The following is an 18,714-nucleotide window of genomic DNA, read 5'->3' on the forward strand; positions in this document are numbered from 1 at the left end:
CCCTCGTCGGCTCTGCCCTTGGCGGATGGTAATCTGCATTCTTTCACTGTAAGAAACCATAAACACGCCCGTGGTGGCGTTTCTGAGTTCCGCGAGTCCCTCTGGGGAATCACCGAACCCCCGAGGGGTCGCGGAGTCCCCCGCACGGTACCTCCCACCCCCCTCCCTCCCTGTGTGCTCCCGGATCACCTTCCAAATACACTCTTTTCTCACAAAGCCTCGGCTCAGACGCGGCGCCTTCGGGAGCCCGGCGAGCACAGCAGGCAAACCCGAACCAACAGAAGCCACGCGGCGTCGGGTGGAAGCCAAACACAGGTGTCACCACCAGAACGGGGCAGGACGGGGACACTAGCAACTTAACGTCCTTGAGAAAAACGAAACCCGAAACCACTGCCTCCCATCCTAGACGTGCATTATTACCAGGATCCCACAGCTGGCAAGGCCGGAGCTGGGTACGTGACTTCGGGCCGGTGAGCAGGTGGAGGGCCCGAGACCATCCTGAGGCCCCTGCGGCCCGCCCCGCCCCGCCCCTCCGCGTGGAGGGATCCTCGGAACCTCTGCACCCGCGTGTGCTTGGTCTCCTCTCCAGCCCAAGCAGCCGGGCTCGCCGATCGTTACAGATGGCCTTTATTTATAATGCAAAAGAGAAATCATAAGCCACTTTTTGGGCTGTTTCGGTAGCTGTAAAACCACATGTACAAAACAGTCACTCCTGTGCAAGGAGTTCTTGAGCGTGTGTGGACCTCCCGCGTGCCCGGCTGCGTGGCTCGGGGCGCGGGGAGGGTGAGCGCGTCCTGACGGCCGTCACCACGGCTCCGGGGGCAGCACGAACGCTATGGGCAGTAGAGGTCCGGTCCGCTCAGTGGGGCCTGGGAAACACGGTTCCAGACGCAAGCAGGGCTCCTTCCTTGCTCGTCTTGCGACCTGCTGGGCACCAGGAGCCTTTGTTTTCCCGTCCAGGGGACACAGCGCATCTGTCCCAGGCAGCCTCGCCCCCAGGGACTTGTGGAGCCGGGGCGGCTGGAGCAGGAGCCGGGGAGGACGCTCTCCGACCCGTGCCCCGTCCTCAGGCTTCGGGGTCTATGTCTCCGTCCTCTGGGCACGGCCCTGCCTCGTCCAGCCAGACTAGGAGGAAGAGAAGGAATCAGCGTCTTGGACAGCCACCCACCGCACGCAGAGCTCCAGGGCCAGTATCTCCGGGCTCCCCCCGCACAGTGGCAGTGGCGGTAAGGATGCCGACGGGGGGCCCCGGTGACACCCACACCCAACGCAGAGCTCGCCCGGGGCCCCGGCTGAGGTCCCTGGCATTCTACCCTGGGCCCCATCCCCGACTTAGCATCTTTCCGGAGGGGCCTTCAAGCCCAGGGCTGGGCGGGGAGGTCCACACCTCCATGCCGCTGTCCTGGAGAGGGAAGTTGAGGCCCAGAGAGGGGGAGAGCTGCTTCGGGTCAGCCAGGGGAGCCCCGCTCCTCACCACCTGCGGAAGCCCCGGGATCTAATCATTACTCAGCAATGCAGCCCCGGGTGCTACCCAGGTCTGGTGGTCTCCTCCAGCCCTAAGTGTCGCTGGGGAGGGAATATCAACAACACGGCCACTGTGCAGGGCGTGATATCAGACCCCGACCTTGTCACGAATCCTCCCCAACCTCTGAGGCACCATTTTACAGATGGGGAAACTGAGGCTCGGGGACGTACAGCCTCTTGCTGACGGTCACAAGGTGACAGGCCACAGAGCAGGGGTCCGAATTCAGGGCTTTCCGACCCCGAGGTCTGTGCCCTTGATCCCCTGCCTCCGTTCTCTGCAAGGGGAAACACGGAGAGACGGGGGTCTGAGCAGATAGGACAGGAGGGTGACCCCCTGGCAGTCTCTGCACTGATCTGCCCCCCCTGAGCTGCTTAAGCTTAAAGGGGCCTCTCCTGCGAGCTCAGGGCCTCTGACCTCATAAAGTAACCCTAAGTCTCCCCACACCCACATTGGCTCTGGGGGCCAGGAAGGTGGTTGCGAACCCATTTTACAGATGAGGACACCAAGGCTGGCAGGGAAGAACGCCTAACGGCAGCCCGCACTGAGCTCTCTGGACACTGGAGCAGGAGGCTGGGTCTTCTCCCACCTTGCTGTGTGCCCCTGGGTGAGTCACTGCCCCTCTCTGGACCTCAGTTTCCCCATCTGTAAACTAGAGATAAGGGTGGTACTCATGAGCCTCAGGGTTGGAAGGAGAAGGAGACATTACGAGAAGCATTCAGCCCGGTGCCTGGCACTTGGGAAGGGGACACAGGAATGTGACCCAGTGTGAGTCATTACTGAGAATGGCCCAGCCGCAGTCCCTGCACAGGGCTCGACCCAGAGGGGGTCCAGTGGCTTCCTCCGGATCCTCTAACCCTGGTGGGCAAGCTGAGATCCAAGCTTAGCCCTTCTGGAAAAGTCTATCCAAGCCCCCACGCCAGACTTCGCCAGCCCCACGTCAGCCTTGCGTCTGTGTCCCCCGCAGGAGCCATCAGGCGGGACTGATGTCGTGATGGCTGGTTGGCTGAATGATGCCAGCCGCTGACTGGGAGGGCGCCTGGCCTGGGGCCCACAGAGCGAGCTCTGGACCACACCGCTGGGTCTGAATCCCAACCCTGCCACTTACCAGCTATATGGCCAATGTCTCACCCTCTCTGGACCTCAGTTTCCCCGTCTGTTAAACGGGGACGAGACCGGGACCTAACCCAGAGTTACCCTGAGGACTCCACAAGAAAGTGTGCTTACTGCTAACGTCATCATTATTTTTTATTACTATCCTTCATGACAGCAGCCTCGGCACTTAGGGCGGGTGTGGCTCGGTAAATCTCTTCGATGAACAAATGAACAAGTTGTCCCACAGGCTCCAACAGTGTCCACAGAGGGGCAGGTGGGGACATGGGTCCGCGTCTCTCTCTGGGAACAAGTCTCTCTCCTTGACACCCCCCCCCCCATCCCCTGCAGCGAGCTGCATCTAGAAGGCCCGGAGACGGGCTCGGCCCAGGCACGGTCTGTCCTGTCCACTGAAGGGCTGTGGCCAGCAAGACGGAGCACCCGTCCCCAGCTGGCGGGGGAAGGCACAGCCATCCATTACCTTGCTGGGCTCCCCCAGCCCCATCCATCACTCGCCCCGGCTGCCGGCAGGGGCTGTCTAGCTAATTACTTAATATGCCACATCTTGCTGAGGCTGGTACACGCGAGGGGCCCACGGTGGAACGGACGCAGAGTCAAGCATACATTTTTAACACTCCCCGGGCAGGTGGGGACGTGAGCTCAGACCCACGGCACACGAGGGCGGGGGGCCTCACCTGTCTGCCCGGAGTCCCGCGGCAGCATCATGCCCGTGGGGGTCGGGGGGGTGATGATGATGTTGGGCACGTCCAGGTGCTTGTCGCTCAGGACGGGGGCCTCGTCATGGCTGCTGCTGCTGCTGCTGCCACACATTTTAAAGCCTGAGAGGGCAGGCCGCGGGACGCACACGTACACACACGACAGGGAGACAAGCATCAGTGGCCGCCGGGAGCCCCCGGCTGCGGGCTGCCTGCCTCCCTCCCTCACCGCCGCCTCTCAGCAAGGAGGGGAGTGCTGGCCTCGCTCCGCGCAGGGGGACGCTGAGGCGCAGGGCAGTCCAACGGCCCGTCCAAGCTTGCGTCGTCCAGGGAGGGCACTGAGTTTCGCCTGCTTTGTTCACTAACGTGGCTCGGGTGCCCGGAGCAACGTCTGATACCCAGAGGCCCCCGGAACACGGCTCTAAGGTGGGGCACGGAGCGCAGCTTGAACCAGAATCGGCCCATCTGCCGCGCGGAAGGAACCCCTCACGCGGCCACTCCTCCCCCACATCCCCTTCTGGAAAGGCGTCTGGGAGATGCCCAAGTTCTCCCTCACGCATCTGATTGGATTCCCCAGGGGAACCGTCCGGGTCTGGAATCTTCTCTGTGCAAAGATTTTCTGATTAGGAATTTGGGGTCTTCAATAGACACGGGGCTAGTCAGGTTTTCTGTTTCTTCCTGTGTCAGTTCAGGTGAGCTGGGCTTTCCCGGGAGGAGTCTGTCCATTTCTTCTACTGCTGGTGGATTCCTTGCTCCGTGGCTGCTACTAAGTACCCACGTCACCCACGCCACACCCTTGCTCTGTCCTTCCCGTCCGAGTTAGGGGACCCTGACTCTCTCCTCTCCCTCGACGTCCCAGCCAACCTAACCCATCACAAGCCCGCAGATGCCATCATCCCTCGGTGGCTTTGCCGTCCTTCTCTCTCCCTCCTCAAGCCCCTAACTAGCCTCTCTGCCAGAAACCGCGAACCTGATCATACCGCATACCTGCGAAACCCTCGCGGCCTCTTGACAACTAGCTACAAGCAGTTCTCAAAGCGTGTTCCCTGGAACACCGGCCTCCCGGGGTTCCACGACCAAATGGGTTTGAGAATAGCACATATTTGAATGTGGACTGGACCCCACCTAATCTATCTTTCTCTTGGGGATTCTCGTGCATGTTAGAGAATTAAAGGCTCTGAGAAGTCCTGCAGTAGGGAAGCAGCTCTTTAATTGAGTTTCACCCTGGGCTTCCTGAGTTTAAGTAATCTTGGGGTCTGTTTTTGGAGGAACGCCTGTTGCCATCTCACAGAACCGTGAATCGTGAAATACACGTTGGGAGATATCGATCACGAATTGCAGCCAACCCCCAGCCCAGCTTTCAGCCTTCAAGATCCGGCGCAAACGACCCGCAGCCTCATTCCCCGCCACCGGTCCACATTCCCGATACTGCTCACAGCTCCCCAAAACCCTGGGCTCCCGACCCAATTCCTGCCTGGAATGTTCTTTCTTTCTTTACCAGGGGAATGGGCTCCTATTCACCCTTCAGAGCCCAGCGCACTGGGCTCTTCTTTGGGGGAAGACGTCCCAGCAAATGCGGTCCCTCCCTCCTTTGTCTGTCCACACGGATTCACTCCTCAACCTTCTTCCAGCACTGATCAGACTGTATTGAGACATTAGTTCTTAATTCTGTCTCCCTTTACCGTGAGCGTCTGGAGGGCAGCCAGTGACTCCCTCCTCTGTGATTCCCTTGGGCCCGGCATAGCATCTGGGAGAGAACAAGCAGAGTGCTTCACACTGTGAATGCCAAAGGACCTCAGGCACCACCGAACTGGGTGTGAAAATCCTGGTCTCCGGGCCCCTCCCCTTTGGTTTCACCCCAAACAGCCTCCAACTGGGATGACATTTGCTCAGGCATCTCGGTCCCGGGCCGCAGCAGCAGCTGAGGAAATGGGCTCCTCGACGGCCCCTGTGGGGCCAGGGCGTGGCTCTGAGGCATGTCCCCAAGAGGTGGCGTCTAATTCACCTCCCCTTTGGGGTGGAGGGTCTTAGCAAGGCTTCCAGCACACGGAATATGATGGAAGGCCTGGGTGGGGCTTCCAAGATGAGGTCACAAAGGACGCCAACTTGCTCCTTGCCTCCCGCTCTGGGGGAAGCCGGCCGCCAGGCTGCGAGGACCAGCGAGCAGCCAGCGGGCTGGGGTTGGGGGAGAGCCCGTGCGGTGAGGAACGGGGCCTCCTTTCTACCAGGAAAACGGGTCCTCCAGCCCAGTCAAGCCTTTGGATGACACCGCAGCCCTGGCTGCCAGCTTAAACGTCGCCCCACAAGAGACCCGGGGCCAGAAGCTCCCACTAGGTCATTCCTGAATTCCCAAGCCACAGATGCTGCGACATAATGCCTAAGCCACTGAGTTGGAGGGCAGTTTGTTGCACAGGATTGGAAACGGATACAGTCCACATAGCCTGCCCCGACCATAGGAGGAAGGGGCAGCAGGTGCACGGCGGGGACAGCCAGACCCTCTGGGTTGTGGGAAAACCACAAGGGGCTTCTGAGGGCGGCCTCTGGTCACCTAAGGGGTGTTCCTCTGATGGGCGGCTCGTGCCTGGTCTGTCAGAGACAGTCTGTCCAAATCCGCAAAAGCATGAACCTCAGATGACCGGAAGCAATGGAATGAGGCCGAATTCTTGGCCCATCTGCGGCGGGGCCTGGGCTCTGTGCTCAGAAGAGCTGCCCGTGGCCGGCACAGTGGCGAAGTCACGGGCTCTGAGTCGGGCCGGCTGCTCACTGGCGGTGCGACCCTGGGCAAATCACATCTCCTCTCCGGGCCCCTGTGCGGTGGTGAATTTACCCGTGCCCCAAAAGAGGTCCGGCCTCTGTTCTCGGCTTCCGGGAGGTGATCTCTAAGCCCCTGGGATGCCAGGCCTGGCGGGAGAGCCTTTGTGTGTCTGGGGACCCTGGGCACATTGGAGAGTCCAGCCACATGGGCTTTGGGTGATGCCCAAAGGGACTGGAGACAGACCCGCCACATGGGCAATCAACTGAGCCTCTGCAATGGGGTTCAATGTACTCGTGTCCTCTGCTGTGACAAAGCACCACGGACCGTGGGGGTCCATCAACAGAACTTGACTCTCCCCCAGCCTGGGCACCGGAGGTCCGAGACCCAGGGGCCAGCAGGGCTGGCTCCTTGAGAGGCCACGAGGGAGACCGCGTCCCAGGCCTCTTCCCCAGCTCTCAGTGGTTTGCGGACAACCTCTGGCATTCTTTGACTCACAGACACATCACCCCGGTTTCCGCCTTCTTCTTCACACGGCTTCTCCCTGTGTGTCTGTGTCCAAATTTCCCTTTTTGTAAGGACACGAGTCATAATGGAGCATAATCCGTAATTATCCACATTGGACCATCGCCCAATCCAGTATGACCTGTTCTTAACTGTACGTCTGCAACGACCCCGTTTCCACATGAGGTCATGTTCTAGGGTACTGTGGGCTAGGACTCCCATAAGTGAATCGGGGGGCGGGACGCGATTCAACCCGGAACACCCACTAATAACTCTGAACACCGAGGCTCAGGAGATCCTCGCCGATCGGCACCACTCCGTGTGTGCGAGCGTGCGTGTCGCACGTGTGTACCAAGAAGGTAACGCCTCTGTGATCCGGTGGGCAGAGACAAGGAGAGCTCCGTCTGGAACTTTCCTGGACTCCACCCTATGCACCGCCTCACTTGGCCGACTCGAATCTGTGTCCCTTCCCTGTAATAAACCGTAACCGCGAGTGTAAGACCTTCCCGTGAGTTCTGTCCTTCCGGGGAACGATCGAACCCCTGAACCTGCAGCTGGTGTCAGAAGTGAGGGTGTCCTGTGGACTGTGTTCCCTCTGACTTCCTGTTTTCGCTGACAAAGCGGGGTGGTCGGACCCCGCTCCGCGGGCTGGGGCGAGGCTGTCCTGGCACACGGCCTGCTCCCAGCGGCAGCCTCCCCGCCCCACGCGGCATCCTTCTGCAGTCACACCAAACTCACGGCCGCAGCGACGCCCCAGGCCCCTCCCCATCCTGAACCCTGATCCTATTTCCTCCCTGGGGTGGTGCCGTGCCCCCCTCTTCCGGCTCTGCCAGGCCAGTTAGTTCTGCAGGAGGAGACCCTATCTCCCCATCTCCCCACCAGACTACGAGTCCCTGGGGAGCACCCACCAAGGCTGCTGCCAACCTGATCTAAAGCCGTGCTTTGCAAGCCTCCCTTAAAGCAGCACAAGCCAGGATGTAAAACAGACAAAAGGAAGCCTCCAGGAGGAGGCCCTCCTGTATCACTGGTAATCACTGACATTCACAGGTTATTTGCTGCGTGCCAGACTTCTTCGGTCTTCACTGCTCCCCCGCGAGGGGCCAAGTCTAACCAGCCCCATTTCACAGACGTGGAGACTGAGGACCAGAGAGAGGAAGAAGAACCTGCACTCAGTTGAACAGCTAGCCAGGATCCCAGCCCAAAGCCAATCTGCCTGACTGCAAGACCCGGTGCTTCTTGTAACTCGATACAATGTAGCTGGCAAACTTTCTGCACAGGGCCAGACGGTACATCTATTTCTCGCTCCGGGGCCATGCAGTCTGTGTTGCAACTGCTTAACCTTGCCATCAGCACAGGAGAGCTGCCGCTGACAGGGTGCAAATGAATGAGTGCGGCTGTGTTTCAATAAAACTTTATTTGCAACAACGGGAAGCGTGCTGGGTTTGGCTGTGGTTCGCCAGTCCCTGCCCTGTACCATCCGGAAGTCAGGGAGTTTGGATCTGGAACGCGCCTGAGGTCCTAAGAGGCAGTAACAGAACCTCAAAAGCCTGAGGCCGGTTGATGCCGAAGACAAGAAGGAAATCCCAAACCTGGCTGCTGTCCTATAGGGACAGCGCCTACCTCTGAGGGGTGTGGGGGTGGAGAAAATGAATGAATTCACGTAAAGCGCTTGCCCAGAGAGCGGGGGGGGGGGGGGGGGGGGGGGGGGGGGGGGGGCTAGAATGTGCCCCATCCCTGTTAGCTTTCTCTATGATCATCCATAAAAAGCGTCTCATGGGGTGCTGGCAACAAAAGGAGGCTCTGATTATTGTTATCTGTAACAGGAGGGAGCCTCCCTGCTCTGTCTTCAAGGCCCCTTCCTCCGAGAATATTCCCAAGTTCTAAAATAAAATGCTAATGGAGAAGAGCCACACTCCTCCCAGGGCCCCCACATTTGCATTTTAACGGGTTCTGGGAGCTTGGCGACAAAGCCCACTTTCTTAATCGAGAAGCATAAGGTCACTCAGTGGGCCCTGGAGAGATGCTGGAGGCAGGGAGGAGGGAGGGGAGGGGAGAGGGAGGAGGGCAGAGGGCGGAAAGAGGGAGGGCAGGACTCCAGAACCTCTCGACACCCCCCACCCCCACCCCCGGGGACTGCCCAGCCTCCAGCAGAGGGAAAAAGCTCTCAGGAGATAAAGTCTACTTTGGGGATTAAAAACAAATGCCAACCGTGCCCCAGACAAGGAGCTCATTTGTGCTAAAGCCAGAATTGTTACTCGTTAATTATGTGCCCGCCTCAGGCCATTAAAAGCCCATTTCCTGAAAGCGGTGGGTTTGGCTGGGATTCCAGGGGGCCAGGCCCCGAAGAGGCAGGGGACTGGGAGCAGATCTCAGCACCCCAGCAATACTGAAAGATCTCGGGGTGCCTGTGCAGGAAGCTTGGGGCGGGGACTGGCGGTCACCTGACCTTGACTGGGCCCCTGCTCTGGGGCACATGCTGTTCTTCGCCCTGGAGAAGGAGCAGGCCAAGCAGCCAAACCCCGGCCTGGGGGAGCGGGTGAAATGGGGAGACGCTGTGCTCGAGGGCCGGACAGACATCCCCCTGGAACCTGGTTCTGCTCTCTCCCCGGCTCCAGGGAAGTGGTTTCCCATCTTGGCTGCCCCACGGGGACTCATCTGGGAAGTTTGATGCAGGGCCCCACCCCCAGGGAACCTGATCTCACTGTTGTACTTGGGCCACCGGGATTCTTAAAAGCGTCCAGGTGAGTCCAACAGCCAGGGCAGGGAGTCCCCAGGCTAGGGTGACCGTGGGGACACAGCGGCACCACTCTGGGCCTAGTTCCCCGCCATAAAAGTAGGGTTAATACCAGTCTCATAGGAATGAAACACTGGTGTGGGGCACGGGCCGGCCAAGTGTCAGGGAAACGGCCAAGGATGACCAGCTGGCTGGGGTCTGGAGGGGCCCCGGGTTGGGGGCCACTGCAGCTTTGTCACCACCCCCCCCCCCGGGGTGGATACTAGGACCCTGTCCGCTCACCAGGCGAGGAAAGAAGGTGCCAAGGATGCGCATAGGCTGCGTGGCTCCAGGCCTGCCCCTTCTGGTGTCAGCCACCACCTCCCAGCCTTCAGAAGCCCCGAGCCAGGCCTGTGCCCTGCTCAGGACGCCCCAGCTCCCCAGCTCCCCCGGGCCAGGGCCCCTTCCTCTGCAGCTCTGGGGGGGGGGGGGGTGGCGTGGACCCAGGCCACTCAGAGGCCACAGCCGACACCTGCTGCCTGCAGCAGGCATCGTGGCTCACGGGCGCCCTCTGCTGCTTCTTTTGAAAATGGCGCATGGGCCGGCACCCAGCTTGGAGACCCTGTAGTGCACAGCGCGACTGTTGGGCTTGCGACCTCGCGGGGGCCAGAACGTACGCCTGGGCTTTGGTACAGCTGGCAGGGACTCCACCTGTTTGGGCCTGGTTTCCTCCCCTGCGAATGGAGGTAACTAATGGCCTCCACCTCCAGGGGGTGCTGAGGGCTCTAGGACCCACAGTGGGGGCTGCGATCCAGCCGCCGGGGGGGGGGGGGGGGTGCGGTCATTAACTGCGTTTGCAGGGGAGAAATCCAGAGTCGGTAAACACACGGGGTCACCAGGAGCATGGGATTCTACCCTTAGCACTCGCTCATTGGTTCAGCCCGAATTAAGTACCTGCGGGGAGAGTGCCACCCGGCTGATGCTCACAGGCCCCCGAGCCCACCCCCGCCGAGGGACAGCTGGAGTGGGGGCGGCTCTGACAAAATATTCCTGGTTCCAACTCAACACCCGGAGGCGCGTCTTCCGAACTGGATTGGAATGGCCACCGGCTGGGGAACGAGGGAAGACGGAGTCTGACTCCGTCCTGCTGGCCGGCGGGTGACGTCACCTGGCTTGGCCCCGGCCTTCTCCCCCGACGCTCCCGTCCCCTGCAGCGCAGAGCCGGGCCCAGGGAGGTGCTCGGTGGGCAGGCACGTAGTGTATACCTACTGTGTGCTGGGCCTCATTCCGGGGGCCGGGGACACAGCAGGGAACAGAAGGGTCCCGGCACGTGCTTCTTGGCGCCTTCCTCCACCTCCAGGCCCCAGTGCAGAAGGGAGACCCGGAAGATTCCAGGGTCAGCCGGGAAGGAAGTAGAGAGGCCCCTCCGCTGTTTCAGGCCGAGGGCGGGAGGGCTCTCGCTGCTGCAGCTGGGGGCCGTGTGACCCCCTCCCCCACCCGGGGGAAGTGATCATCTGGTCCTCCCAAGGAGGGCGACAGCGTGAGAAGCCCATCTTCTGGATGCACACACTGAGGTACAGAGGAGTCAGGGACCGCGGCCTGGGTCATGGGGGAACTGACAGGGACCCTGCCTTCCCAGGGGCCAGGAAGCAAATCGAATACTGTCTGGAGCCTGAGGTCAGTATTAAGAAGCCGATGATGGGAAGGAGCCCCCCGGATAGTGTTAGACGGTGGGAGTCAGGGATGCCCGGAGAGGCTGATCACAGAGTGGAAGGAGAAAGGCGGGGAAGGTGAGGGCACTTGGGTCAGCCCCAGCCTGCACACACAAAGGCCCCGGGGCAGGAACAGGGTGCGCTGGGGCCAGCACTAACTCCTGACCGGATGTCGGACTGAGCGCAGGTCTTTCAAAACACAAGCCGACCGATGCCTCCAAGGGTTCCAGACGCACTTCATTTTTTTTTTTTTTTTTTTTCATTCCAATTAAGCAGAAAGCCTTGCACGATTACGGATGAGGCCAGGGCAGTGAGGGCGGTTTTACCTTTTCCAGGCAGCCTGGGCCCAGTGGAGACAGCAGTGGATGTTTTAAATCTCTTTTTAATTAAGGAAAAAGCCCCAGCTTGCGTCAGGGATGAACTGCGTGAGCAAGAGCCCGGGAAGACGCACGAGAGAGAGGGAAGGGCAGGCAGGTGGGGTGGACGGGGCCGCCACCCTCAGCCCCCCTCGGCCCGCCCACCTGCCCCCAGCGCCAGGGCGGACTCTGGCGGGCTCCCGGCCCCGAGCCTCTCCGGAAGGCTCCCTGGGTCTCGGCCAGGGGGTGAGGGTGCGGTGAGAACAAAGTCAAAGAAAGCAGGCAGAGCCCCTGGCACGGGCCCGGGGCCCGGGAAATGCTTGGCATGTGCAGCTCCAGGCTCCTCCGCGTCCACACCGCTGACGTTTGGGACAGGCTGTGTTTTGTGGAGGGGGCCGCCCTGTGCCCAGCAGGGGGGCTAGCCCCGGCCTCCCTTACCAGGACACAGATGCGAGCTTTCACCCAGGAGACTGGCCTGTAACCCGCAGGGCTCCCGTAAGGACACGTGATGCTCAGTGAAGGTGTGTGGGGGCCCGCTGGCCACTAGTGGGCGGGGCCGTATCATTAGGGCTGTCAGCACAGCCACTGGGGCCACCGCACGAGTCGATGCCTGCCAGTCCCAGAGGCAGGCGGTGAGCGGGACTGTCCTGAGCAAACATGTGAGCTCCTGGGGAGCCTGGGCCCTGAGGACAGGCACACGTCATTCCAGGATCTGGCGCCCGCTGGGCACAGAGCTACCTGCCTGCCACTGCCCTGCACACCCTGATGCCAGGGCAAGCGCAGCGAGCCTTCTCAGAGCGCTTGCTGCTCTGCACAGGCAAGGGGTGGCGGTGCCCACGGCCGGAGGGCACACCGGCCTCCGTGGAGGGAGAAGACAAAGAGGACCACACTCCAGCACCTCGTATGGAGGGCCTGCCGCGCCTGGGACTATCTAGACCACAGCCCTGAGGGGGTGGGGGAAACGGAGGCAAAGACAAATCATCCCACTTGCCCCTGATTACACGGCCACCGCCCACAGCACACGCCCATCCTACCAGAGGCAGCACCGTGACGGCTGTAAAGTTCTGGGTGGTGACCCAGGACATGCAAGGCTGACACACAGGAAACTCTGCACCAGCTCTGCCCCAGAGCGTCCCCCGTGGTCCTCACGTTGGCGCCTGGGGCGGGGGGGGGGGGGGGGCAGACCAGCCTTCACTTCACAGAAACGGAGGCCTCCGCCTTGGGCCCCGGGACACACGGGGCTCCCCGGTGACTTCAGAGAGGGTCTCAGACGAGTTTCAGGCGTGGCCTGGGCAGCGCAAAGCTGCTTGCTCCACACGACAGGTGACAGGTGACACGCACAGAGGTCTCGGGCAGGTAAAGATCAGGCACAGGAGAAGCTATCGGTGCGGTCAGGGGTCGGGGGAGTGGTCCTAGGGGACCGTTCTGTTTCTGGACGCGGCCGTGGGCCGGTGCGTGAAACTCCACCCAGCGGCTCCCTTACAGCCTGTGTCTTTGCTCTGTCCACGCAGACCTTTCTCTCAGGAAAGATACGACGCATAATCTTCCCCAAGATACCACTTTGCACCCGTGAGACCAGCGAGGAAAACAAAGGCCGTTCGCGCTACATTAGCTCAGTCATTCCCCACGCGGTGGGTACTCCTGAGGCCACGTGGCAACACTCTCAACGCGACAAGGGCAGGCGCGCTCCTACCTAACGGCGGGTCGACTGCCACCACTCGCGTTGGAAAAAGAAAAGGAGTACGCCCAAGACCATGTCTGCGCATGAAGACATAGAATATTCTGGAAGGCGACGCAAGGAAGCGGTGACCATGGCTGGCTCCAAGCAGGTGGTCAGGATAGAGGTAAGGGGAGACTTACTCTTTACTACATATCCTCTTTTTTTTTTTTTTTTAAGTTTATTGATTGACTGATTGATTGAGAGAGAGAGAGAGAGGGAGAGAGAAAAGCATGGGAGGGGCAGAGAGAGAGAGAGAGAGAGAGAGAGAGAGAGAGAGAATCCTAAGAAGGCTCTGCACTGTGAGCACAGAGCCCAACTCGGGGCTCGAATCCATGAACCGTGAGATCATGAACTGTGAGATCTGAGCCAAAACCAAGAGCCAGATGCTTAGCCAACTGAGCCACCCAGGCGCCCCTTTCCAACATATTTTTTGGTACATTTTACATTCTGTACCATGGAGGTACTTTATGTATTCACAAAATAAAGCAATAAAAAAGAGAAAACACTTTCTAAGGAAGGCTAACATAGACAGACTTAGGTAGTAGGAAGGAGAGAGGTGGGCCATTGTGGTCACCGGGCCCAGGGAAGCCCACAGTGAACCCTACAGAGTCCTGGGGTGGGGACACCGGGTCTAGCTGGTCCCCCTCCCAGGCCAGCAGCATTGGCAGCTGGAGTCCAGCCCGCCAGGTTCTGCTCTCAGCTCACCCCCCAGGCACCCTGTTCTTCAAGGCTTCTTCACTTTGAGACAGCCGTGGTGACTGCTTTGCGAGTCCCCTTCCTTCCAGAACATTCTCTGTCTGCACATGCAAATTCTGTTCCTTTTTCCCACCGAGTGGTGGTATTAGACCCCCCCCCCCCATCCCGCCCCTTGCTCCTTTCACTGAACCGTGCGTGTGGTTCTCCAGCTGCTCAGATAGAGCGGCCGGTCCTTTTTCACACCTTCTTGCTCTCGCCTGCATGGCCCACACTTCTGACCCACACGTGGAAGGCCCACGGCCAGGACGCCAGGGTGGGCCGCCAGGAGCTCAGGCCGGCTGTGGGGGTGGCTATGACTTCAAGGACAGGTGTCTTCAGGGCCCGTCCCTTTGTGGCTCAGCCCTGTCCCCCAGGACCAGGCTAGTCCCCAGCCACCTGGAGTGCTGCCTGCTGATGGGCCCCTAGGGCCTGCCCTCCGTCAAGCGGGGAGGGGCCGAGGTGTGGCGATCGAGGCGCTCAGGGCCAGGCACACCCACACTCCCCTCATCTCGGCTCTGCCCAAGGTCATGCCCCTCCCGGCGTAGCCCTCCACCTCGTCCGGTAGATGGGCAGGTAAAAGGCCCGTCCCCCTTGATCTAGGACAGTTGTGTGGGGCCATCTCAGGTACAGAGCCCTGGAGGTGCGTCCAAGCAGGTGGGACTGTGGAGGCGTAGCTGGTGCTCAGAAGCCCAAGCCTGCCCTCGGGCCACCGGCTTCCACGGCCAACCTTAGGTATGGGTCCTTCAGGGCGCCCCAGGCCGGGCAACCTGACTGTGACCCTCCCCGCAACCCCTCCCTTCCTCCCTAGGACAGCAGGGTGCAGGTGGGGTCAGCCTGAGCAGGACACGGGGCTAGATCCTGGCCATGAGCCTGGAGGGCTGCGGGCTCTCCTGCGGGGACAGGGCACGGCCAGATGAACTGCCATCTGCTTCAGCATTTAAGACCGGCTCTGATTACCCACCCCTCCTCTGAGTGGGTGGGGGTCTCCCCGCCCTCGGAGCCCCTGCCTTCTGGGTTTCCAGCCAAGCTAACCTTGTCGCCTTGGACAGCCAGTCCCCGGCCCAAGCTCCACCTGAAAAGCAAGGACACTGGATCCGAACGGTGGTTCTCACCCTGGGCTGCACAGGCGAATCAGCTGGAAGGCTTCGTAAACACACTGGTGCCCAGGGCCCACACTCCAGCTGAGGCCTTACCCCCCACCCCGGGAACGGGCCAGGGCTGCACCATTTTGAAAGCCATCCATGTGATTCTGAAGGGCAGGGGATGCTTTGACCCCTGGTCTGCACCGATTCCCTGCTTCCTGTGACTAATAAAAGACGTTCTGGGTCCCACGGCTCAGCTGTCATGGCCCCCTGCCTGCCCCCGTGACCTCACCTCCTCCTGCTTGGCCCCTCATTCCTGCCACATGCCCTTCTTCAGTGCTCATCAGCTCACCCAACATGTTCCTGTCTCAGGGCCTTTGCACCTGCTGCTCCCTCTGCCTGGAACACTGCCTCTGCATGGCTGGCTCTGACGTACGCACGGCAAGAGGCCCTCAGCCGCCTCGTCCCCACTTTACCTCCCTTTACTGCCGTCACTGCAAAATCTACCCAACTGGGTCTCGTGCTCACACACTCCTTTCTGCCTCTCCTACGTGGGGGCAGGGACTCTGAGCTGCTCACTGCCCTTCCCTGGGGTCCGGTGCAGTGCCTGGCATGTAACAGACACTCAACCACAGATAGAAGGTTGTGCCAGAACAGTGCTGGTCTGGGCTCTGTCCCCCATGGGAAGGGGGGTGCAGGGGTAGGCAGCAAGGTTAGCCCCCCCCCCCACCCCCCACCAGGATCCCCATGGGCGGGAAGCCGCAGCCCACTGTACAGACAGGAACAGTAACACTCGGTAAACGGAGACACTGACCTTGGCCATCTTCTGTCCCCATGTGAGCCCTACCTGTCGCCTTCCTTTCAAAGGTATAAAGCCTCTAACTCTTTCTGAAAACTGCTGAAAATGTACCGGCTGAATGGAGGCCTTTACAACCCCCTGTTCATGGAGCTCCCAGCCCCCACTGGAGTAAAGCCCAAGTTCTGCCCTCTTCCCCTCCCACCTGGCCTCTTCTCTCCTTGAGCACCTGCTCCTCTCCGCTCTCCTTCCCCACTCTCTCCCAGACCAGCTCTCGCAGGCTTGCTTGCTGCCAGGGTCGCGCTCTCTCTCTCTCTCTCTCAGTCTCGCTCGCTCGCTCTCTCTCTCTCTCCCCCTCTCTCCCCCTTTCCCCTCTCTCCCAGGTGCACAGCGGCCTTGCTCCTGTCTGAAGCCCTGTATCCAGCCCTGGGTCAGCGCACAGTAGGGATGCAATCAATGTTTGTGCAATCAACAGTCCCCAGACGGACCCCACCGGCAGCATCGGGCGGCTGGAACCAACCGTCTGCCCTAGACGGGGCCGCGGAGTGACTCTCATCTGCGCCGGGACCCGCAGTGAGTCCTGGGCCTCCCGACACCAATCGGAAGAATGGGCATCCTGACTGCCAGCCCCAACCACCCCATGCCTGGGTTACAGGCCGAGTGGGGGAGAGGCTCTGAGCCCCTGCTCAATTCCCCTGCAAGGGAGAAATGCCCTGGGCAGTCGGGGGCGCCGGGGAGGGCATGCCCGTGTCCCTTGTCCCCACCATCACCATTGTCACCTGCTCAGAAGAGACTAAAAACCCCAACATCGGCCAGATCCCAACAGCGGGCCGTCCTCCCAAACAGCCAGCCGGTCCTCCTCAAGATGGTCAAGGTCACGAAGACGGGAGCTTCTGAGAAACCCTCACGACCAGAGGAAACTGAGGAGATGTGACAAGTCGTTGCAAGGTGGGCTCATGGGACAGCGAAGGGGCTTGAGGGGCAAATGGAGGAAAACCCAAACAAAGCATGGACTCTACCTATACTAGCCTGTCGGGACTGATCTGCTGACCCGGATGAAGGGGCCAGTGTGCTAACTCTCGGCGAAACTGTAAATTTGAAACTGTACTTCCTGTAAATCTAAAACTGTTCTAAAACACAGTCGTTAAGACACTTGACCAAGCCACCAACTCCGGACGCAGTCTCCGTCTCCTGGTCCCCTTTCCTCCCAGCCCCACCTGGCCCCAGGTGGCCCCAGAAGGACAGTCGGCTGGGACCAGCCCGGCCCGGGAGCCCTGTCTGCTGGGTACCATCTCCAACTCTCAAAACCTGGCCCAGGCGATGTCCTCACTCATCATTCCACTTCACAGATGGGGAAGCCGAGGCTCTGATACAGGAAAGGATTTTCACAAAGCTGCACTTAGGGCACACCTGGGATCCGAACTCAGCTCTCTCTAACCCCAGAGCCCCGTCACCAGTGTTTCCCCAACTTGAGCAGGCACCGGAATCCCCCAGAGGGTTTGTTAACCGCCCCCCCCCCCCTTCCCCGAGTTTCTGACTCAGTCGTCTGGGAGGGTCTCACACGTCCGACCGGTTCCCAGATGACGCTGAGGCTGCAGGTCTGGGGACCCCACCGAGAACCACACAGCCCTACCGTGCTGTCTCCCGGGCAGCGCCACCCCACGCTCAGGCACGGGGAAACCACGCACCCCTCCCTGCCGCCTGCTGAGCCCGCCCTCCTGCCCGGCCACGTGACCCGGGGCCTGTGCCTCGGTCTCCCCATCTGCGAAGTTACCTACGCTGCCCAGCTGTAGTGAGGATTAAAAGGCAAATCCGGGGGAACCCATTCCAGGAGCAGCTCCTGGCTCACGGGGAGGCCGGCCACGTGCCTGACCTTGGATCCTTGGATGAGAGGGCACGAGGGAGGAGCTCTTTGGACAGTGGAGCACTCCCAGTCACCACGGCTGCTCCCGCCAGGCCCTCGGGCAGCAGGACCCCACTCCCAGGGCTCCTCTGTGCCCACTCGCCTTGGGGACAGGAAACCAGGACGTGGTTCCTTTCCCACACCACACCCTCACCAGCTCCTGCCTCGGGCGGGGTCTCTGCCATCAGCCCGAAGGGCACGCCCCCACCCCTCGCGCAAGGGGCTCAGGGTGAAGTGGACTCACAGCGGGGTGACGGTGTCCCCCCATATCCACATCCACCTGGAATGCGACCTTATTTGGAAACAAGGTCTTTGCAGATGTGATTAGTTAAGAACGTTGTGATGAGATCATCCTGGATTTAAGGCTGGCTCTAAGTGCAAGGACAGGTGTCTCCAGAAGAGGAAGGACACAGAGACAGGGAGGAGGCCGTGTGGGGACAGAGGCAGGCAGGGAGGACCTTCCCCTGGAGCCTGCGGAGGTCCTGTGGCGACCCTGCGGGCACCCTGGTTTTGGACTTCTCATCAAGTTCTGATCGAGAATTCACCATCGATCCTAACTATGTGACTGGGTCACTCGGATTTCTGGAATTTATCCCAAGGAAGTAGTAAGTTTAGGGGCGGCGTGGTGGCCTGGTCGGTTAAGCGTTCGACTTCGGCTCAGGTCACGAGCTCACGGTTCGTGGGTCCGAGTCCCATTGTCAGACTCTGCACTCACAGTGCTCAGCCTGCTCGGGATTCTCGCTCGGTCTCCCTCTCTCTCTGCCCCTCCCCAGCTGTGCCCTTTCTCCCGCTCTCAAAAATAAATGAACAAAAAAAAAGGAAATAACAGTTAACAAAATCGGAAACGAAAGATGACCAAAACGGCACCATTTACAAACGCAACAAGCTGGAAATGACCCAAGACCAACTGTTGGCGGAAGGCGACCCGGGCATCAGAGCGTGGAAGGACGCGCAGGGCCCACACTAAACACGTACGGGTCTCGGCCCCACGGCCGGGTGACGGCACGCCTCTGCGGGCGGCGAGGGCAGAGGAGGTAAGGTGGACAACTGCGTGCACTGCGCACGGCCCTGGCGGCAAGAGTCCAACTCAGGCTCCGCAGAGGAGGACGGC

General features: G+C 60.5%; 1 protein-coding gene across 2 annotated transcripts in view; it reads right to left on the reverse strand.

Moving 5' to 3' along the window:
* Positions 1-611: 611 nt before the first annotated feature.
* CUNH16orf74 (chromosome unknown C16orf74 homolog) overlaps positions 612-18,714 on the reverse strand; it is a 43,576-nt gene continuing 25,473 nt past the window's right edge. The window contains exons 4-5 of one of the 2 annotated variants that reach the window (XM_019412999.2): positions 3,310-3,453; positions 612-1,125 (exon numbers count right to left, since the gene is read on the reverse strand). In XM_019412999.2, the coding sequence (XP_019268544.2) occupies positions 1,067-1,125; positions 3,310-3,453 (203 nt within the window). In that variant the 3' untranslated portion in view covers positions 612-1,066. Of the gene's footprint in view, positions 1,126-3,309; positions 4,846-18,714 lie in introns of those variants that run through there. The other variant, XM_019412998.2, reaches the window with a different exon arrangement.

The sequence above is a fragment of the Panthera pardus genome, unplaced genomic scaffold (genome assembly GCF_024362965.1).
Source record: "Panthera pardus isolate Hobbes unplaced genomic scaffold, ASM2436296v1 HiC_scaffold_19, whole genome shotgun sequence".
Classification (NCBI taxonomy): domain Eukaryota; kingdom Metazoa; phylum Chordata; class Mammalia; order Carnivora; family Felidae; genus Panthera; species Panthera pardus.